Source organism: Cryptomeria japonica, chromosome 6 (genome assembly GCF_030272615.1).
Source record: "Cryptomeria japonica chromosome 6, Sugi_1.0, whole genome shotgun sequence".
NCBI classification, from domain to species: Eukaryota; Viridiplantae; Streptophyta; class Pinopsida; order Cupressales; family Cupressaceae; genus Cryptomeria; species Cryptomeria japonica.
This window is the reverse complement of record NC_081410.1, coordinates 105692159-105716361: the sequence shown is the minus strand read 5'-3', so window position 1 is coordinate 105716361 and position 24203 is coordinate 105692159. Positions and strand designations below refer to the sequence as shown.

The 24203-nt window shown below is 36.6% G+C and overlaps 1 protein-coding gene across 5 annotated transcripts in view; it reads left to right on the top strand.

The window, feature by feature from the left end:
• LOC131030537 (glycine--tRNA ligase, chloroplastic/mitochondrial 2) overlaps positions 1-24203 on the top strand; it is a 305534-nt gene that overhangs the window by 42324 nt on the left and 239007 nt on the right. For all 5 annotated transcript variants that reach the window (XM_057961392.2, XM_057961391.2, XM_057961390.2 and 2 more), the window contains 6 exons: positions 11963-12044; positions 12133-12196; positions 13263-13318; positions 13811-13888; positions 14189-14263; positions 14410-14480. In XM_057961392.2, coding sequence (XP_057817375.2) covers positions 11963-12044; positions 12133-12196; positions 13263-13318; positions 13811-13888; positions 14189-14263; positions 14410-14480 — 426 coding nt within the window. The remainder of the gene's footprint in view (positions 1-11962; positions 12045-12132; positions 12197-13262; positions 13319-13810; positions 13889-14188; positions 14264-14409; positions 14481-24203) is intronic.

The following is a 24203-nucleotide window of genomic DNA, read 5'->3' as shown; positions in this document are numbered from 1 at the left end:
GTTTCAGACCTCCAGGAGTTATAATGCAAATTCTAGTTTTTGGAGGTTTCCTCAGTTTTTCAGAGTTAGTTAAATTTTAGGATCAAGACATTCCAGACTTAACCAAATTTCAGGGTCAGGAAATTCCAGACTTAGCCAAATTTCAGGGCATTTGAAGATCAAGATAACATTTCAGACTCCATCACTCACCAACTTGACCCTTCATATCCCCCTCCTCTTCCGCAAAGACAGAAAGGCACAAAACCGGGGGGGGGGGGGGGTCCTTGTCCAAGACGGGGATGGGTGTGCGATTCGCACAACACCATACAACAGTTTACACTTTTAATAGGGCTCAGTAAAGAGTGAACAGTAAAAGGACACCATATGAGTTGTGGTACTGTAAGAAACCCTCTGTCAAGTACTTTAAAGTTTTTGGAAGTAAATATTTTATTAGAAGAGATGAGGATGGACTAAGAAGTTTTTATGCAAGGTGTGATGAAGGTATTTTCTTGGGCTACTCAACTCATAGCAAGGCATACAAATGTTTCAACAAATGCCTCAAGAAAGTTGTTGAATGTGTAAATGTAAGGATTGATGAAGATTTACAAAAATCAAAGCTAAATGTTAGAAATCTGATTGAGGAACCATGTTATGAAGATGAAGAACAATCATAAAATGAAGAAGTTACTAAGAAGCCCCCAAACAAGTATGTGTAGAAGAATCATCCTGAAGATCGAATCATAGGCAATAAGGATTAGGGTGTGCAAACAAGGTGAAAACATGCAAGGAACAATGAACAAGTCAATTTTTGTCTTTTGACTAAAATGGAACCAAGAGTTACAATGAGGCCAGCAAGAGTAAAGATTGGGTAAGGCAATGCAATAAGAACCACAGTAGATAGAAAATAATAAAACTTGGAATTTGGTTCCAAGACAAGCTGATAAAAACATTATTGGCACAAAGTGGGTCTACAGAAATGAAGAGAATGAAGATGGAAAGGTGATTAGAAACAAAGCTAGACTTGTGTGCGAAGGATACTCACAAGTAGAGGGCATAGACTTTGAAGAAACATTTGCCCCTGTTGCCAGGCTTGAGGCCATTAGAATGTTCTTGGCATCTTCAACTTACAAGGTTATAAAGTATACCAAATGGATGTGAAATCGGCGTTCCAAAATGGCAACCTTGAGGAAGAAGTGTATATTGAACAACTTGAAGGGTTTCAGTCACCTGAGAAATGAGATTTTGTGTGTAAATAAAGGAAAGCATTATATGGTTTGAAGCAAGCACCAGGAGCATGCTACTTTAGACTAGACAAGTACCTACATTAGCAAGGTTTCAAGAAGGGATGTGTTGACAACAACTTATACATTAAAGCTGAAGTTAATCTCATGATTGTAGTTGTTGTTTATGTAGATGATATTATCTTTGCTAGGAACAAAGATAGTTTGTGTAAAGACTTTGCTGATCAAATGCAATTAGAGTTTGAAATGTCTATGCTAGGAGAGCTGTCTTATTTTCTTGGTTTGCAAATATCTCAGCTAAAAAAAGGTATATTTATTTCTCAAACCAGTATTTTAAGGATATGTTAAGAGGTTTCAAATGGATGATTGTAAGCTTGTTAGTACTCCCATGGTGACTAGATGCAAGCTAAGCAAAAATGAGTCACTTGATGTTGATCAGATCATGTATAGATCAATGATTGGAAGCTTACTGTTTCTAATTGCCTTTAGGCTAGACATTGTACAAGCAGTGTGCATGGTAGCTAGGTTTCAATTTACTCCAAAGCCATCTCATGTCAATGCAATTAGAAGAATATTCAGATATATGCAGGGTACTTTGGACAATGGTTTGTGGTATCCTAAGAATGACGACTTTACCTTGCAAGTCTTCACAAATGCAGATTGGGTAGGTTGTGTAGATGATAGGAAGAGCACCGATGGTGGAGCTTTCTTCCTTGGTGGTAGATTAATTGCATGGCACAATAAGAAGCATGATTCCATATCTTTATCTACTGCTAAGGCCGAGTACATAGCTACTATTTCATGTTAGCCACAGGTTCTATGGATGAAAAAATCACTCAAGGATATTTAGGTAGAATACTTAGACCCCATTTCCATTATGTGTGACAACTCTAGTGAAACTGATATCTCAAAGAACCTCGTCATGCACTCAAGAACCAAGCACATAGCCATTATCATTTTTTGATGGAAAAAGTGGCTGAAAAGGAAGTTAAACTTGAATATGTGAGCTTTGGTGAACAAGTAGTAGATATTTTCACAAAACCACTGCCTAAGGAAAGTTTTGAATATCTGAGATTGAAGCTGGGAGTTGCCCCTCCCTCTTTCAGCACTTAAATGCATATAGAGGCCTTTGGTTTAGGGGGAGCTCATTGTTTTCAGCATTTCTATGAACTGGTTTGCTCTCCAAGGGAGTTGGAGTATAAAGATTATAGGTCTCAGGGGGAGACAGTTGCTTAGTAAGGATAGTAGCGAGATTGGTATGCAAAAACAGGAGGAGAAAGGAAGCTTGAAATTGTAGGTACACCCTTTGCCATTGTTGTCAAAGGGGGAGAATAAATGAGTGTGATTAGTGTGGTTGACATCAATGCCAAAGGGGGAGATTATTGGCATTGGATTGTCATTGATGTCAACATTTTGCGAATTGAGTGTCATAGAGTGAGAAGGCATTGTGCAGGAAGGATCGAACAGAGAGGATAGAGCAAGCAGGCTTCTGGATGAACAAATTACCTTCAAGCTGAAAAGCCCTTAAGATGCAAAAAGGATGAATTACTTAGAGGTATGCATGCGGATCGACAAAACAGATGGAATGCAGGTTGGACAGTCTCTGTAGACAACACGACCTGTAATGCTTTTAAACCATATGTTCCACATTGGTTGTGTAGTAGAACTATCGACTATTTATATATCTTGATGCACTGTTTGTAAGTGAGCAATGGCTGACATGCTTTTTGTATTAAACCCCCTTAATTTTTTTTTGATTTTTCAATAGCAAGATCACAATCATACCAATCACCCGTTAGGGTTAAAACAATATATATTAAGTATCCAATTTTGGCGCAACTTAGATGAACATATATTAAGTAACCAATTTTGGCGCAACTTAGATGAACATCCACAATTGAACTAACATTAGTGAAAAGCTCAGACTAACCATGCATAGTGATTTACAGTCAACAAATCTCCAATGGTATGAACCTAAAATTGATCAAATATCCTCACACTTCATTTAAAATCACTGTACTTTAACTAACTTGATACAAAGAAACCATGCAAACAGGAGAAGGCAAATGGCAAAACACCATTCTTCAATGTTTTATTCACTTGTTTCAACTACTATTACAACAATCTCTGCTCAACAATTCCTATTCTATTTTACTCCTAACCCTAATATATATTTTACATTCTAACTTATACTTCCTAAATCCTACTAATTCTAACCTTCTAACTTCTAACTCCCAACAATGAGAGAGGCACTGGCCTTTTATAGATTTTACATTCTGAATCAATGGCTGAGATTTAATCCATTCAATGGCCTAGATTTGACCTTCATAAACCCTAACAACTTCTAGTTAATGGCCTCTAAGAATTTCCAACCACTTTTCAATTACTTCCCAACTGCTCCCCACTACAAGACAAAATGACAGCCTAGCATAATAACAACCTTTGTCATAAAAGACAAAATTGGTAGTTGGGCGAACAACTAACTTTTGGCCCTCTTAAATGCATTAAATCGGGCCCAAAAGTTGTCATTTTACAATAGACTAATTGCTATTACGATGAATTCATATTCCTATCATGTCCAGTTGTTCATTCTCCATTTCTACATGCTCTTGTAGCACTCTGTGTGTCTTGTCACTGTCTTCTTGAAAATTGGGAAAGGTATCATTTGGCTTTCTGCACTGTGGTAATGGTCTTTAGCTCCTCATGATCATATCTTCAACCGGCGCACTTGCATTCTACATCCTTTGGCCCCATTGGTGGTCTCTATCTCCTCGATCTTTTCACCTCTTTGGCTCCCATGGTGATCACCTATTTTGCAGGGACAAGCAACTTCAAGGATCAATCACATTTACATGGGACTCAATCATTCATCATTTTCACCTATTCATTAGAGATTTGCCCCCTCGGGATGTAAATGCAACATTTTAATCTTATTGAACATCATCCTGAAATCATGTCCCACGAACTAAGACCTAGGAAGGTCATTTTGGCCTTGGGAAAGTGATCAAGGAATAAGGCCTAGGATAAAACTCGACACAAGGAAGAGCCTTAGGTTTAAGGGGCAAGGTTCGGTCCTAGGATAACTTTTGGGAATAGCAGTTATTCCTAATCTCAGTGCAAATATCGAATTTCAGACCTTGCAATGTGCTTGCCTTGACTTGGTATGAGAACTTTTAGCACCTCTTCTCCAACACTGGGCTATGCAATGCTGACAGTCCCTTAAAAGTTTAAAACTCCTAAATGATCATTCTTTGAAAACTGAAGCCCTTCCATGATTGGTTGTCCATAAAGATAAAAGTCCTCTTTTCTTCAATACAAAACCTTATTGCTGTTATGGTGTCATAAATCTTGCATTGTTCTGCTTTTCAATATCTTTGATGATATCCTACCTTGTTCACAACCAATTCTCTTTGGCCTCTATATGCATCTGTCATTGCCTTATTCTGTTCTTCATTCCCTTTTGTCTGCAGCCCTCACTGTCAAGGTTTGTGGCTGTCAAGCAAAATTCCATGTGGACTGTCCTTCTTGATTGCGAAATCTGAATTGAGAAGCAAACTTGGGCATAGGAATACTTTAGGGAATAAGACTTAATCTCATTTGGACTGTGACCACCGAATTTGGGAGTGGATCCTAAGTTAAGGGGTAAACCTTGTTGTTGGGAAAGTTATTAGGATTAAGGCCTTAAATTTTAAGCCTGATGCAAACACCAAACTTTAGTTCCTTGGTCAGAAACTCAGTGTTAGAAAGGCATTTTGGAACAATGATTAATTCTGATTTTGTCTCCCATCACCGAGCTTGTAGCATGCAGAGTAAAACTTGGACTTAGGAAGGTTCAATGGAACATCAGCCTAAAACTCAGGGCTGGGAAAAAGTTTAGGAATAAGGCTGATTCCCACGTATTGTGCTATCACTGAATTTCAAACTGCAACTCAAGTTTTAGGGGAAAACTTAGGGCTGAACCTAGGGATTAAGAAGCCTTTTAGGAATAAGGGCAAAGTTCGGTCCAAAACATGGGGGTAAGAAACCTTTTAGGAAATTTCAAAAACCTCCCCTAGGTCCCGTTGATGTGTTTTTTATGACCGCGTCTAACATAGAATAAAGTCACCAACGGTCACCTTATCCTCTCTTGATCAAGATTAGTCCGTATGCTAGGATTACTTAAAGTTCAAACGGCTAATTCCCAAGGTTCCTTCAGTGCATGGATGTGACTCAGTTGTTTGATGGGTTTGCTGATAACCCAAGGGGCCTTACGTATGTTGAAGAAACTTATGCAAGCTCAAGGATTTTTGTACGGATGCTTTGCAATGAAGGCTCTAGTTTTGGATCTTTTGGATCTTGAATTATGCAGAAAGTAAATAGGAATAGGGCAGAGGAAAACTAGACTAAAAGTAATCTAATCCTATGAACAAGGAGACGGGGTAACCTGCGCAAAATCCAACCACGCTTTGCTTTGCCAGCAACGCACAACTACACGAAGGCGGTGCAATCTTCAGAGGGTGTGTTAAAGATTTTCAAATCATCAAGAGAAACCATCAAATCGAACAATCTCTTCTGATAATCGAAGTTAAACATACACGTATAACGGAGGCTCAGGCTAACTTTGCACAGTATGCAATAATCAGTTGCACACCAAAAGTATGAGCACGAATTTTGCAACAAGCGATCCTATCAAATCCAGTTTGTCTAACAACATGAAAGCAAATCTAATCTATGAAGAGAATGAGACCATGCGAGCTCCAAAACAACACAAGAACACACCAACAATTGAACAATGTATTAAGTGTTTGCTTCAAAATCTCTTAGCAACAATCTCTGACGATAGTCTCTCCTCTTTACAAATGACGGGGTCACCCCCTTATATAGGCCTCAAGCCATGATTACATGCAAAACCTTAATTAGGGTTTACCCTAAAGATTCCCCACTCAAGGTGCAACAAGGTGGGAATCGGCAATTAATAACCCATTATGCCCATGTACAATTAATTTAAAAGAGCCTAAAATAACGCCCACTAGCACATTAAATGTGCCCCATGATGTTGACTATGCCCAGAATATAACCGACACCATCATAAATGCCCATCATTCTCCAAGTGACGGCGACATGCACGAAGAATCTGTCATAAAACCATAAATGTGACGGCTGCATGCAAAGAGATGCTTCATTAATTCAATGTCTGTTGACTCGGCTGCCACTTGGTGGAAAAAACCCTGTTGTCGGGAATAATCATTATGTTATGTTTATGTTGTTGTCGGTAATAATGAGTTACGGCGGTCAGTTAGTTAGCCGACGGGTAGGTAGTTGGAGTCGCGACGGTTGTGTCGCACCCCTTCGGCTGTCATATATTGTACCGCCTCCGGGTGTTGGGGGACATGTAATGTTAGTCGTGTCACATGTATTGTTGACAACGGATATAATATGAACATCCTTTGACATTAATGGAAAGCTTATTCTGGTACTTCTTTTATAATTGCATTGTACATTGCTGTTCGATTTCTGTATTCTTCCTGTTTACCCAGTGAGGTAAACAAACCCTGGAGAGAGAAAACTTCAAGAGGGGGAATCTCTGACTTTGGAAATATTTTCTTGAAGTTTTTTGAACTTGCCTTGCTCTGGAAAAGATTTTAAATGATTTTTCAACATCTATTTTTTAGGAATTTTGCACAAATTAGGGTTTCAAGTCCAGGAGGAAGAGAATTCTCCTACGAATCCAAATCTGTAAAACTTTCAAAATTTGGATGTGATTTGATGCCTGAGAATGGATTTTTCAAATTTTTTCTTGGGGGGAAATTTCTTATTTAGTTCATCCATGATTCCTTCCTTGCCTTAGAAATTTTATCTTCAATTCATCCTTGGGTGTGATTTCTTGTTGTGGAGGAATTCTCCTTTGGAAAGAAATTTGTTCCTTACCCTGAGGAAGGAAATTCTTCATACCTTAGCCAATTTTCATGATTTCCAAGAACTATGTCCTAAAGGAAGAAATTTCAAACACTTAGTCAACTTTTCACCTTTCCTGGAATTTCTTCTTCTTGGGTGCAATTCTTCCCCAATGAAGGAATTCATCTCTTTGTGCACTGTTCATTCTGGCGCCCTCCACAAGGTCGGGGCGGAAATTCCTCCTGAGGAAGGAATTCATTGTTTTGTGAATTGTCCATGTCTTCTTTTCAACATCCCTATTTTTTAGGGATCCTCCTAAAATTTAGGAGCCAAGTTCATTGGATGGAGAATTCTGCCACGATTCCGAATCTATAACAATTTCCTCATTCCGGCGAGATTCGGTGTCTAAAAATAGCAAATTCAAAAAATTTGCCCAAGGGGAATTTTACTTTCTATTCCTCCTTGACTCCTTGGATTCTATGCCTTAGGCAAAATTTCAACTTCTAACTTGGGCGGAATTTTCTCTATGTGGAGGATTCATGAAATTTATCCATCTATCCTTGCCTGACCCATTTTGGCGCCCAACTGCATCCTTGGGCGGAATTTCACTATGCCATGGATTCATGGAATTTTCCATCTGTCCTTGCCTGACCCATTTTGGCGCCCAACTGCATCCTTGGGCGGAATTTTCACTATGCCATGGATTCATGGAATTTTCCATCTGTCCTTGCCTTCCTCATTTTGGCACCCAACTGCATATTTGGGCGGAATTTTCACTATTCCATGGATTCATGGAATTTTCCATCTGTCCTTGCCTTCTTCATTTTGGCACCCAACTGCATACTTGGGCGCAATTTTCACTATGCCATGGATTCATGGAATTTTCCATCTGTCCTTTTTCAACATCCCTATTTTCTAGGGATCCTCCTAAAATTTAGGAGTCAGGTTCATTGGATGAGGAATTTCACCCCGATTCCAAATCTATAAAATTTTCCACACTTGGTCGAGATTTGGTGTCTAAAAATAGCAAATTCGAAGATTCGCCCGAGGGGAATTTTGCTTTTTATTCCTCCTTGACTCCTGAGATTCCATGCCTTAGGCAAAATTTCAATTTTTTAGCTTGGGTGGAATTTTCGCCATGCCAAGGATTCATGGATTTTCCCTCTCTCCTTGGGAATCTCATTTCAGCGCCTGACTTCAGACTTGGGCGCATTTTCTCTCTGTCCATGGACTCGCGGATTTTTCCACCTCTCCTTGGCTTCTTCATTTTGGCGCCCCAGTCCAGACTTGGGCACATTTTTGCTTTGTCCATGGACTCGCGGATTTTTCCACGTCTCCTTGGCTTCTCCATTTCAGTGCCTGACTTTAGACTTGGGCGCATTTTTGCTTGGGAGAAGGATTCATGGATTTTCCTTCATTTAATCTCCCATACTTAGAATACTTCGACCTCCTGTAATTTTGAAGTGTTTTCCCGAGCTTTCCATTTTAGGCATGGATTTCCAGCACTTGACCCATTTTTGGCTTTCTTTGTTTGCTGTTTGATTTTCCTGAATTAGAAATGTCTGTGAATGCCTGATCCTTGTCGACTTGTCTGACTGACCCTGCTAGTACTGACTTTCCAAAAATAGAAACTTTCCAAGTGTCAGCATTAGATCCTTAGACAGGGTGCAGGAATGACTTACTAAAAATAGAAACTTACTAAAAATAGAAATTACTAAAAATAGTAAGTTTGATTTTTGGCAAAATGGCGACATTCTGGGACTCGAAAAAATCCCTAAAAAATAGGGACTTTCTAAAAATAGAAAGTTGCTCCGTTTGGGGTCAAATTTTACTGGGAGGTCCCTTGAAGGGTCTTGATTCCAATTGTATGTTCAGTTTTCCCAAAACCCTAACAGGAACCCCTAAAATCTAAGATAAAAGGTAGAAACCCTAAAAAGGGACAAAATGGGCCCTAGACTTCACAAAATTCACTCGACAGAGAAGCAGATTAAACCTAACTAACCCCTGAACATCCGCAAAACGTAGAGATTGAAGAGACTGCTACCAACGTACACAAAAATCCAAGACCAAACGACCGAAAGGGCCTAAAAGCTAGGGGGTTCCCCATCTGGGATGGGGTGATGTGTGATTAGGTCTCAACAAGTCCGAGTTTGGGCAATTTGCTTAATGATGTATCAACCCTATCAGCAATCTCCATGCCCCCAATCTCCCAAGTTCCTTTTGGGACCAAGCTTGTTTATTTTTGCATGTGAAAATCAGGGAGCTCAGCCCTTGGATTCAGAATTGGAATCATTGTCATCAACCTGGACCTTTGGGCTTAAACTCGGTCAAAAGTTCGGCATTAGGAAGGCCTCTAGGATTAGTGCCTTGTCTCTTCTGATTGCAAAATCAAAACTCGGTCTCAACCTTGGCACTGGGAAAGGTTTTAGGAATAAGGTCTATTCCCATTTTTTGTGCAAGTACTGAGTTTGGAGGAAACCTGGTCCAAAACTCAGTAGTAGGAAATATTCTAGGAATAAGGTCTTATTCCCACTATGAGTGCAAACACCAAATTTGTTCCTTGAGACTTGAACAAAGCAGAAATTAAGATGTTTGGTTTATCTTACATGGTGTTGGGAAAGGTTTAATTAAGGCCCATGCTGATTTTGTCTCCTATCACTGAATTTGGGTATGCAGGGAACTCATACCTTGTTTTCAACCCGTTCTCCTTATGCTTGGATTTCACCTTGATACTCCATAGTGACTCAAAGAGATCCTAAGATCTGAAAGGACACCCTGGCTTAGGTTTGGACTTGGAATGGTCTTCGTAGATCTATCCTCCCTCATTCTAGCAACCGGCAGAGCAAACGAAAGGAAAGGGGGGGTCCCTGTCGGAGATGGGGTGTGTGTGTATAACACAAGTTACAACACATCCCTAACTAACTCCAAATTCTCATAAGATAGTGATAGAAAAAGAGTTTAACAATATTATGATACAATTTGTCATGGTTGGTGCCTTGATCAATTGGGCTAACATAAGATTAATCCATTTGTAACAGAATTTGAAAGGTTCTAATAACACAAATACCATAAGAGTGCGAGATCTCACATGAATGGTAGGAATTAAAACATGATTGTTAGTAGGACTTTTTAATTCATTGAAAATTTTAAATAATCCCAATTTATAAAGCTGTGTCTCCCATTCAAGAATAATAAGCTTGCCTGAAATGCAGCTGACTAACATCCAGATCATATAGTATAGAATGGCTAAGAGCAGATTTGAAGAACTTAGTCTAGCTGAATGACTAAGTGCCCGTCTGAAAACCAAGAGAACCCTTGCTTCCTATTCAACATCTCTCCAGCACCATTCTTTGTAACTTGAAATTGTGAAGTTTCTGTTTGGTGTTCACCATTGGCTGTTGTCATACAAGTAAAGTTGCTGTTTGCAATTGCTGCCATAACTATATAAGCATTTTTTCTTCAGATCTGCTGTTATGATTCATTATTTTTTGTCATATAAGGGTTTCCATATTTATTCTTCAGATCTGCTGCAATATGAAGGTTTCACATGTTAATTTCTGCTCTTTAGTACTGCTGATTAGAATTCTAATATTAGAGTTTGGCATCAATACATTTCAAATTTATTTCAGTTGCACAAAAGAAACTTCAATAACTTTAATAAAATTTGCATATTTCCTAAGATTTCTAGTTGGGACATTGCATGTGGCCAAACATTGCCGAACAAAGTCTAATACCTTTTCATCATTTCACGTGTCCTAAAGTTTCCATCAATTCTTGGATAGGATCATTTCAGAGCTACATTTGCAATATTACAGCCTTAACAATGTGATCTATTTTTATTTGTATGGGTCATGAACAAAGATGCTCCATGTTGTTCCATAGAATTATATAATGTAAAGCAAGAGGCCTATTGAAACATTTCTTACATGGCAATGGAAAAGGAATAGTCATTTTCTAGCAACAGATGTAGATATTGCTTGATTTTTTTAACTTCACATTGGCAGTCTTGTTTTGTATGCAATTTTTTTCTCATATTTCTTGTTTTATCATTCTCCATTGTGTTTGAAAGCTCTGATACCATGTTACAAAGGAAGGGAGTACAGGCTCTCATGCTATACCAAACAGACAGTTACTAAACTTAAGAAAATGGCTCAAAATTATGTGTTAAACAGTATTCAAATGACAAGAAAATAACATAATTACATTGCATTAGTAAATTCCTTTCTTTGAGATGATTTGGTAAATATGTCATATTCTCATTCCATCCTCCAGATTCTAGCATACGAAATTCTAAAGGGAAGAAGCCCTTATAGAATTCCAATTTAATCCTAGAAATAATTCTATTGGCCATATTACATCACTTTTGAATGTGATTGGCCAGAATAAAGGGTAGTTATGATTGGCTGTCTTGCACAACTTAACCATTTTTGAATTTTTCTAATTTCCTAACTATTCAAAATAGGAAAATAACTAACATGCCTAAATTAGACTAACCCAACCACCTAAGTAAGCTTAAGAATATGGTCGGTACAGGACCAGAAGAACACATTTTATGTTTTTTAAACATCCTATGTGGTTTTATTATTTTATGCTTGAAGGTCTTTGTCTTTGATTTCCATGTGCTTTTCAATGTTGGTTATGTGTGCACTTGTTGAAGTCATTTCATGCTTTTGAAAGTAATATTTTGGACATTCTCAGTTAAAGCAATGCCTATTCATGTCAGTATGTAAATCATAACCTTGCTCACAGTAATTTTGTGAAATGAAATGTTGAGAGTTTAGATCTACCTTTTCTAAGTCAATGTTAATTTTTATGGAGTATTCTTTTTTTCTTTATGGTTTATATCCTAATAGTTGCGTTTGTTATAGGTATGTCGAGCCAAGTATAAGACCTGATGACAGCCGCTATGGTGACAATCCTAATAGACTTCAACGGCACACTCAATTCCAGGTAGGTGGAGGAACACTTATTTCTATGATACCTGCTGAAGGATGATTTGTTTCTTATTGGTTGCGATTCAATATGATTTGCATTGCAGGTTATTTTGAAGCCAGATCCAGGAAATTCACAAGATTTATATATAAGTAGCTTGGTAGCACTTGGTAAGTTTTTTGCAGGGGTCTTTTCTTTTTGTAGGTTTAAAGATGGAAGACTAAAAGTACACTTCTTTCTGAGCCCTTAACTCAAATAATTAATTTGTGAAAGAAAACCTGTTGATATTGAATTCTTTCACCATTTGACAATATTCTCTTCTACTGGGCCTAGAAGGCTAGAACATGAACATGCAACATGTATTTGGGATTGAGGCTGAATTTTCTCTCCAAATTTTACATCATATATTTGTGACAAGGTGTTGAAGAAGATATTGCTACTAAGTTTGTTACTTAGTTGACAAGAATGTAATGGTGGATGTCAAGGCTTTTGTTTCTTGCAAATGGTGCGAGTTTGAGTTGTCAAGGTTGTTTCTCTTAACAAGAATGCAATTTACCTTTATCCTTATTAGTCCCCATGTTCCCAGGAGTCAAAACTGGAAGTAAATATTTGAAAAGTAAACTGACAAGTAATGGATGCTTTTGATGCCATCCTCAACTATCCATATATAAGATCAACACATAATATGGTCAACGCCATATTAAATAGTTAATGTCTTGAGGCTTTGTTATGGATGGCCATTACAGGTGGAAGGACGAGTTCTGAAGCCTGATATCAAATAGATTCTTCATATTATGTCCTTGACCTTCAAGCTGTTGTTGGATTAACATTTAATGCATTCTCCTTTTTTTATGGAAAGCATTTCTCAGCCATACACTATTTATGTATGATTTTTTGTGTGTTGGATATAATGTCTAGAAGAGATACATTCCAATGCTCAGTCCTCCACCTAGAGATGAGAAAGATTTCAACCCTTCCTTTTCAAATATGTATAGCTTTAACTATATTTTCTATTATGTGCTTGTAAGGAACTTTACATTGGACTTTATATATTCTTTATACTTCATGCTTAACTCAGAGATTATTTTTGTACTTTTTATGTGTTTTAATCTGCAATTTCATAAGCCTGTTTAGATCAATCATGATGATTAATATAATTTATTTGTTTCATTTTCTCGCACTTTGTTACAAATTTTTAGTATTCCTTATTAAATATATTATATAATGCTTGAACAGGCATTGATATCAAAGCCCATGACATTCGTTTTGTAGAGGACAATTGGGAGAGCCCGGTATTGATTCTTTCCATAACTCAGACATGACATTTCTATCTCGTTTTCTCAATACTTTAGAAAGTGATGGAAACTGCATAGCTGTACAATATGCTATGACCAAGCACATATGTGATTGAGTAGGTTATTAGGTTTTTTATGGATTGAAATAACTAGATAGTCTGAAACTGAAAGTATTACGGTGTGGATATGCTGATAGGGAAAGACCAGCAATATGAATTTTATTGAGAAAGAAATTGCTTGTAACACTAAAGAGTCAAGATGGCTGATACATATGTCTTGGATGATTTTGCGTAATTCTTTTGAGAAATGATATATATAAAAGACACAGTTCTTTAGTCTTGTATACTTAGAAGTGCTGTTTTGAATGAACAACAATATTTTAGTTGTATATTTTGTTCTCATTCTACTATAGAAAAGGCTAATTGTTTCCCATGCAAGTGACATTTTATGAGGATAACTAGAATATTCTGGCAATTGTTATATTGGCAGGTTCTTGGAGCTTGGGGTCTGGGATGGGAAGTTTGGATGGATGGGATGGAAATAACCCAATTTACCTACTTCCAACAGGTTTTGCACTGTTTGAAGTTTTGAACTAACCTGGAGATTAATAAACTTATGTACCTGCATTCAATAGGTTATTCAATGTTTGAAACTTTGAAGTAACACTGAGATACAGAAAAGTGGCAACTGATTATTAAGTAAGAGAGAAGGCACATTAATTTTGATTGTAGGTGCCATGTATTTTTCAAAGAGGGCTGTAAATGGTGATAGTTCAAAAGAAGTCCATTGATATTGGAAATAGATTCTTGTTGTAAGTTGTTGTGTTCCTTCAGACTGTAAGCCTATATATCTTTCACTTTCCTCCAGGCTGGGAGTTTACAGTTGATGCCTGTTTCAGTAGAGATAACATATGGTCTTGAGCGCATATTAATGTCCTTGCAGGTTAGCTTGTAATGCATAACCTAACTAGATTTGTGAGCTGTTTGTCTTTATAGTTGAAATTAAATTATATTTGTAATATATCTAGGTTGTATTAGGTGCTATGAAATTTTGATCAGTAATTTTGTTCTGTCAAATTTCAATTGCAGGGTGTTGATCACTTTAAAAACATTCAATATGCCCCAGGCATTACATATGGTGAACTTTTTCTAGAAAATGAGTACATTCTTCAACTTTCTTAGTTTAATTATTGTAATTCATAACTGACAAGAGCTATTGAACTGGTACTTTTGAATATATAAGATACCTAGGTTTACTTTTAAAGTTTCAAGTAATCTATATTGGCAATGGTAGCTTCGTTATGAATCTTATGTCTGTATATTTAATAGTAAGTTAGAACAATATTATGACACTTATGAGAAATCAAAATAGATACTGGCTCCATCCATTGCGGTTGAGGTCAAGTGGCTGAGACAGTATTAACTATCACTACAAACAGACCTAGGTTCACATTCCAACAGGCATAGAGCCCCTGGCATTTGTACGTTCTAGTACTGCTGGCCCATTGGGTATGGATCTATGTAGTGTTGTGCCTTTTTAAGAATTGAACCATCAAGACTTGCTTCTGTTATCGACATTTTTGTCTCCCAATTTCAGAAAAATTGAGTGTATAACCATTTTGTGCTCCTATGGCACCAATGTATCATCATCATATGGACATGCCATTATTCCTGACCAAGTTAAATCTAATAAAAATTTAAGTCAAAATACAGAGTTTGAGGTTGGCCAAAAATATTGTAGTCAGGATTTGCATGTGAAATTGCAAAAAAATATCCCAATATGAAAATGCTCTTGTTCCTTGACCACAAGCTCCAGGTGTCTTAAGTTCATAATGTCAAGTTTGAATGAATCCATTTTGACCTTGAAAATTGATACAACAAAAAGCCTCAATAGGAATATAAAAAACAGCAGAATTTTTAAGTTTTCAATGTGTCTTCGCTTTAAAAAACAGCAGATTTTGCTTGTGGAAAGCAAGATTTTTTTTTAGTGGTTTGCACACCAAGAACAATAAAATACAACAGCTTTGCAAGTTGAACAAGTTTAGAAAGATAGTTTTGAAGGTTTGAACATGTTAAAATTTGCAAGTTTGTAAGATTGAAAAGCTTCAACTTGACATGTAAGTGCATAACATCAGCATCGAAGGGTAGGAAAAAATATAAAAAAATTTAACATCGAAACTTGAAAGCATTTGCAATTATTCCAACTTTAAAAACCAAAAAAAATACATAAAAGTACATGGATATGTATGTGTATATCTATACATATATATACATGTGTACATATGGATATGTGTAAATGTCATGCCCCTGCCATAGAACAGTCTCTAAATCGTCCTTAAGCAAGAAGAAAACAGAATAATAAACAAATCCACACTAAGGTTGAGTATTGCTGTTGCTCAGAAAATTGTCTTATTGATAAGACTTCACGATTTTCTGATCTGAAGCCTGCAGTTACACAAGGGACGCTACTTTTCCTTGCTGCAAAGAACCTCCACATCCGTCGATCTCTAATCTTTAACCTATGCTTAAGCATAGCAATTACCAACAGCCACAATGTTAATGAAGATGCATATGATTAGTTAGAAGAGGCAGAAATTAGCTGGGAGAAGACACCCACTCTTAGTGGGGGAGGTAAGAGATGTGACCGTTTGTCCTCTTTGAGGTCTGTATAGGCCAGAACTTCAGTTGGAGAAAAGGCATCAAAGGAGAACTGGTCTTATATAAGTAATCTGCATTCAGAAAACAGCAGGCTTGTGATTTAGCAATTGTTGTGGTATGCAATCTGATTGTATTGTTTAACATATAATCTCTTATGTAATTTTAATCTAGTTGATAATGGGAATTGCTAGTCTATCAAGACTCTAACTATTTATTTAATCTATTTATCCTTCTACAAACAATCGTGTATGGGTAAGGAGACACGATTAGGAAGGCAGTAGATGAGTTCTCCAGTCTAAGTTGCCCTCCCCATGTTGGATGGACGAGAGTTCCTGCCACATGTGGGCCAAGTGGTGCTATATCATGCCCTTGGGCTTAGTTGCAGTGAATGATTTTTGGGCACCCTATTGTCCTTTCCTCTCAAATCCCTATAATGGTTGGTTGTTAGAAGTGAAACTAAAGGATAGATTTTTGGGCACCCTATTGTCCTTTCCTCTCAAATCCCTATAATGGTTGGTTGTTAGAAGTGAAACTAAAGGATAGAAGCAATCATGTATGGGTTACTAAGGAGACACAATTGGGAGGGCAGTAGATGGATTCCCCAATCTAAGTAGCCTGCCCCAAGTGGGATAGACGAGAGCTTCCGCCACTTGTGGACTAAGGGGTGTTATATCATTCCTTGGGAATAGGTCCGGCAAATGAAAAATAGATTAGATCCAAATAGGTGATGTTATTTAACTTAATTGCTTGTTTACTTTAAAAGGTTCAATAGCTATTATATGATTTCATTATAGAATACTATTCATAAACAAATTATGTTGTGGAATTGTTACTTTGGGCAAAAATTAGGTATGCCCCAATTAGGGGGCATTACAGTAATATATACATATATATGTGTACATATGTATATATACATCTACATCTACATCTACATCTACATATATGTATATGTATACATCTACATATATGTGTATATGTATATATATCAAGGTTGCATGGGTACGGGGGTTCTTGGAGACGTCGGGTATTGGTATGGCTATTTTTTCAAAATAGGAGACGTGGGTACTTGGAGACGCCAATTTTTTTTTTTTAATATAATTTAATAATTTATAGAAAATCTGATGACATTGAACTTTCAAAACAAGAAATAACATTAAGTATTAAGTTATTAACTATGAAGTTTAGGATCAAAATGCCATACAATCACTGTGTCATAGTTTCAAACTGATTAGTGATACTGATTACATATTGAAGATAGCTTGATAAACAGCAAGCTGATATGCAAACCAAAAACTGAAAGCAAAAATCAGAAATTTTATATTTATAATCTACTCTTCTTCGCCATGATCATCCATATCAAGGTCATCAGCTATGAGGCTCTCCAAATAGTCATCACTCTTGAATTCAGGTTCCTCTGATGGTAGAATAACAGGGGGTAAATCAGCTAGTCCATCTGCTTCAACCACTTCATCTACAATGGCTGCAACTTCTCCATCAGGTGAAATTTGATCCCATTTTGCCGAAGGACCCTCATTGTATCCAGGATCTACACGAGAGAGAAGACGAAGTGAGCTATGAATGTACACCAGGTTCTTTGCTTTCTTTGATCCTAATCGGTTCCTCTTTAGTGAATGAATGAACCCATAAGTGGTCCAATTTCTCTCACAAGATGAAGAGCTAGCCACTTGTGAGAGCAATCGTATTGCAAATGGTTGCAATTCAGGGGCTTCATTTCCATGATTCCACCACCACTCTATAGGATATTTCTTTACTTTCATATCATATATAGCTTCCACAGAAGCAAAATCACCTTGCCCACGTGAAAAATTATTCCATTGAGTCCTCATAATTGAAGCTTCCTCACCTCGGCCATAGATCTTTTTAACCGCAGCCCAAAAGCCCTTCATTACCTCTCTATCTTGATGTGGAGCTCTCTTTTTGGTCACTTCTATATCATACCATTTAGGATTAAGGGCATAGGCAGCACAATGAAGAGGTGTGTTAAGTTTGTTCCACCTTCCATGTAACTTTTCTTCTATCAAAGGATATAGAGAAATATCTTTTGCATCAGTTATCTTCTTTACTCTTTCACACATGGAATCTATTGCTTCATAAACCTCCCAAACATGCCTTATTTGAATCTGCAAATTTGATCACCTCACATATGGGCTTAATAAAGTCCACAACAAACTTAACATCAGCCCAAAAATGCTCATCAAGGACCATAGCTCTGACCTCAACTGCAATATCTGATGTAGATTGTTTCCAAGCTGCCCATGCATCACTAACAACCGTGGAACACAAAGCTCCTTTGACTTCACAAAGGCGGTCAAGAAGAATGAAGTAAGAAGCAAAACGTGTGTCAGCAGGTTTGAGAAGTTCCACCTTGGCAAATTTACGATAAATGGCTTGTGTGTGGTGATGGTTACATATGAACATTTGTATCTTTCTGCCCTTCTCTATGAGATCTGAAATCCATTGGAACTTGCCAATATCCTTGAGAGCATTATTTAATGAATGCACACAACATGGTGTCCAAAATATCTGCTTGTACCTCTTTTGCACAAACATGCCTGCTGCTTTACAAACAGGGGCAGCATTAGTAACAACTTGGACTACATGTGATGCCTCCACCTCCTCAAAGCTGTCACATAGCTGGCTATGAAGAAAATCTGCATTTTTTTCTTGCCCAGAACAATCTATTGCCTTCAAAAAATAAGGCCCTTTGCTACATGTTACCATGATATTAAGTAGTGGACGATTCCTAGCATCTGTCCACCCATCCATCACAATACTACATCCTTCTTGAGTCCACACTCTTTTCAATGGTGCAGTTTGTTCCTCTAATCGACTTTTTTCTTTATCAACAAGAGTAGTGCGAAGCTTCTCATACCCTGGTGGTTTATAGCCCGTTGGTGCATTATTGATAGCATGAACTATCTCTTCATAAAATGGAGAGCGAGCAACATTGAATGATATTCCATTTGCATAAAAGAATCGTCCAATGGCTGCATCAACTGCTTCTCGACCTTGCATATCAAACAATCTTCCAATGGGGTTTGAGCTGCCAATGTGTGGTCTTTTGTGAGTCGGTTCAGTTGCTACACCTCTAGAAGTCACATTCACCTCTGACTCTATATTATGACTGTAAGCTTCAGTAGTTGCCCCTGTTGTTGAAGCATAAGAGCTTCGCATAACAACTTTTCCATCAGCCCTTTCTTGTTCTCTCACAGCATCATATCTTTCACACTCATTTGTACAACCTTCAACACCATTACATGGCAAGTGGAGGAAATGAGCCTTCACCCTCGTGTAGGTACCTTTCCATCCCAAATTACAAAGTTTGCATTTGATAGTGGCTGTTCCACCTTATCCTTTCGGCCCTGGAACACGATCAACATACTTCCAAAGTGGGTACAACCCTTGTCTTCCTCCACCTGACATTTTGAATGCTCAATCTGAATAGAAATTTAAATTTTAAAACAAAAGAATATTAGATTTTTTATTTTTTTTCTTACTGCTCAATGTTCATACTTCATATACTTGAAAATAAAAAATGAAAAATATTATTATTGCATTAAAAAATGAAAACAAAATTGCACTCACAGTATATACTTGAAAATAAAAAATGAAAAATATACTGCATCTAATGGCGACTCACATTCACATTCAGTAAAATTGAAAACAAAATGGCACTCACAGTATATTAAGATTGGACATTCATAGTTAATAAATTAATAATATTAACTGTGAATGTTATTGTTCGATGCTGATACACTCACATTCACAGTATATAATACATTAATAATTTAATAATTTAATTATTAATATTATAAATATAAATGTAATTGATATAATATATTGATAATTTAATAATAAATAATAAATATTAAATATTAAATATATTATATTATAAAATAAAAATATAGTTAAACTATACAAATTAGAAACACTACTTTGAAATTTGACAGAACCCCAAAAAATGGCAAAAACACAGACTATGAAACCAGAAAAATAAAATTCGAATTCTTTTAGCCTATATTGTTAAAAATATAAAATGGACAAAACCCAGCAAAATGCCAAAAACGCAGACGAAACCCACCAAAAAGGGTAAAAAATTGAATATTTAAACGCCGAAATGGAAGGCGAAATGAAAAAAACCTGTTGTTTTTTGCGGTAAACACTAAACCTTGGCTGCAAATCGATGGATATGTTCGCGCGAAGCTGCAAATCGACGATATGTTCGTGCGACGCTGCAAATCGACGATATGTTCGCGCGACGCTGCAAATCGAAGAAATATGTGCTCGTGGCTGCAAATCGATGAAAATCTGTTCGCGTTAGGTTTTCTAACTTTTCTTTGACTTTTTGGCTGTCGTATGTGTTATGACGTCGCGACTTTTAGGGTATTTTTTAGTTTTTTTTTCGCGTTTTTTGATTTATTTATTATTTTCGATCTGGAGACGTCGGGAGACGCCTTGCCGACTCCCGCCCACGTCTCCTGTAATTGGAAACGCATCCAATGTCGACTCCCACACGGGATACGTGAACCAGTATCTGGTTCGGGTCTCCAAGGGTCTAGGGTACGTTTCCTTGCAACAATGATATATATACATCTACATATACATATGTATATGTGCACATATATACATATACGTGTCATATGTATGTGTATATATATACATATACATATACATATACATATATGTATATATATACATCTACATATACATGTATCATATTTATATGTATATGTGTACACATGTATATAATGTATACAAGTACATATTTATATATATGTGCACACGTATGTATACATGTGTACATATGTATAGATACATGTACATATACATGCTTACATATGAAATATACATATATGTATATGCTCACATATACATTTACATGTGTACAAATGTGTATATATATACACATGTTTACATACATATATATACATGTACATATACATTCATGTATACATGTATATTGTATAACATGTATACATATACATATACATATACATTAACATATACATATACATATACATATACATATACATATACATATATGTGTATATGTATATTGTATAACATGTATATATATTTATATATATATATATATATATATACATATACATATATGTATATCTGAGTTACAGGACTTGCAAAGTTTGGCCTAGACTCGGCGAGTCCCGAGGCAGGTCACCTTTGCCGACCAGAGGACCCTGGACTCAGACTTGGCCGAGTCTAGCCGGGTTTGCGCAGACTCGCGAGTCCTTTAGACTCGACACACTTGCTGAGTCTTGAGCCCCAGACTCTGCCGCCTAGCAAGTAAAAAAAAGGTAAAAAAAATTAAAAAGTCAGTTTAGTCTCCATTAGAGACAAATTTTAAGGACGCGAGGAGTGATAAAGCCAACACAAACCTTGGAATTTGATGGATATTCTACAAATACTATTTTTTGAGCATTAGATATCAGCCAATCGAAAAATTAACTCCCGATGCCTTTATAAAATAATAAAAATTGTTTGAGCAAAATAACTTGGCAAGCAAAGTGCAAATAAAAATAGCAATCTCCATGATAGACAAAAGCCCTAAAACATGTCATACTTAATTGCAAATCAGTTCAATTTAATGGTTTGTTGACAAAATATTCGAAGGAACTAAACAATGAATTCTCAGAAATAGTAAATGAGAAACTCAAAAATACACATGTCAATACAGATGACTATAGCAATCACGCCTCATAATCTATTTGTTTTTGCCCACAACATTTGATTGTGCATATCTTTTGTCTGGTTCAAACAAAGGGAGTATTGTAAAACCACTGCGAAGCACAAGTACTTTCGCCTTTCTATTGTAGGGTTTCTTACAATTTATATTATGTGGTTCTTTCGCTTTTCATCTCATTTCAGCAGGTTAAAAAACCCACACCTAAAAAGACAATTCTCATAAAAAAACGACTTTGGAAAACCTGCCCAAAATTTAACATAACCATTTTATTTGGAACCACAATTATGTGAAGCATAGAAGGAATGACGGAAAACAACCAAGAGGCCGCAATTACCTCAAACACAGAAACAATGAAATTAGCAACCAGGTTTGTCACTATCCTTCCAGATAGCCCACACTTGCAACCCATGCACATGCACATAATCAAAAGGAAGCATATAAACCAAACATAAAAAGAACAACATAAACTCACAAAATAAAACCTATGCTTCATTGATGGTTCGTAACACCGCTCCTTAGAACTCTAAAATTCTCATCACCCCACAATTGAACCGTTCCTTGCCAGATAGATGAAAGAAAACTTGCGTACAAAAATGCAAACCAGTAAATCTGTAACGAAACACCCTCCTTCTTGCCCACAAAAACCTGTGTAGAGGAATGCACAACACCTCACCTTTCTGTCAAAAAATGAAATACAAAATGCAAATAAAAAAACCTTCCATGCACTGCACAAAAACATCATAGGTCCTTTCCATTCGAAACTATTGTGGCAAGTCTTCCCACGCCACAATAAACTTGGCGCTAATAAATGTCGTGCCACCTCAACGACTTGCAAGCAACATTGCACTCGAAGATAGAATCATTGCTGCCCCTAGACCCTGTAAGGGGTGCTGCCTCTTGATCTCGTCTTGGGGGCGCTGCCCCAAAACCCGTTGAATAATTTGAGGGGAAACTGCACCGAAAAGGGGAAAATTTAACCTTCAAGTCTGATTAGGCTCCATATAAAAACATTGGTCAATATTTATACCAAACTCAAATTTATGAAATTCTCTATTAAAGTTATTTCTACAAATTTGTCCAGTAATATCTGTTCATTTATTATGATTTAATTCCTATTCAGTGTGCATACATCTTTGTTTAGTTGAATAAGATTGAATGCAAATATGTTGGAAGACATAGCTGATAAGGTGCACCATTTTGTAATACTCTGAGTTCCTATAAAATGTCAAGCTGGTTATAAAGCAAGTCTGCTTTGCAAATATTATTTTCTGAGCATTAGACATTTTGCAAATGTTTGTTATAATTGTTTGGAAAATATTACAAGGACTTGGGGTGAAATTAGTAAGGGTATCTCACAGTGGTATCAGAGATTTAACCTTGCCAGCTTGTCGGGTTAAGAGTTGCAGTTGTCAAACAAAGATGAAGTCCAATCAGAATCACATCGAGGAATTCAATACAGAGTTTATAAATTGTTTGCAGGTGTTCCACAAATATCAGGAAGATTTTATGAATTAGATTCGTTAGATTTCCACAGTCCATGTTGTTGATTTGCAGTTATACTTACGTGATCAATGTAAACTTGTGTATGTGCTTCTATTTGATGAGATTATCGTGTCTTTAATGTTTATTTATCAAAGGATGTATGAAACAGGTTTTAAATCCTCAAAAAAATTTGAATTTCTTTGGTTTTTCAATTTGTCGAGTCTGGGAGCCGAGTCCAAGTCCAAGTCAAAAATCAGCTTGCCGAGTTTGAGTCTTCTAACTATGATGTATATAGTATAACATATATATACAAGTATATATATGTGTGTGTGTGTGTGTAGGTGTAGGTGTGTGTGTACATGTATATGTATACATAGATGCATATATATACACATATACATATATGTATATGTACATGTATATTTACACACACACACACACACATGTATCTACACATGTATATCTATGTGTATATACACAAATATACATACATATATGTATAAGTATATATGCATTATATATGTGTGTGTCTAGAGGCCTTTTGGGGGCTCCACAACTATCTATGGTTTTTTAAAATTAAAAAAAGAGTATTTCTTTTCATATTTTAAATTGCATGACAGTGGGGATGTTACTTTGAGGGTTGTTCCTTGGGACATCACCAAAAAGTTAAAAACACAGAAAAGAGGGGATAGGATTGGGAAGTTCTGTCTCAGCCGCCCATACCCAAAATGCCACCTGCTTAGAAACAGTAGAAAACATTAAGATAACCCTCTCATTTATTCTATTTTTTAAGTGTTTCATCATTTTCTATGTCAGTTATAAATAAGAACACTGCATACAATGGATCTTGAACAAAAATTCTGTATTATGTTAACAGTATTAGTGATTCTATTTACTGGGAACAAGTTTCATTTGGAGTCTCTAGTGAAGGGTCCTTGTCCTTTTGCAAGATATGTGATATGCCTTTTATATGTATTTTGAGAATTATTTAATTGGTATGGTTTAAATTGTGAGGTCT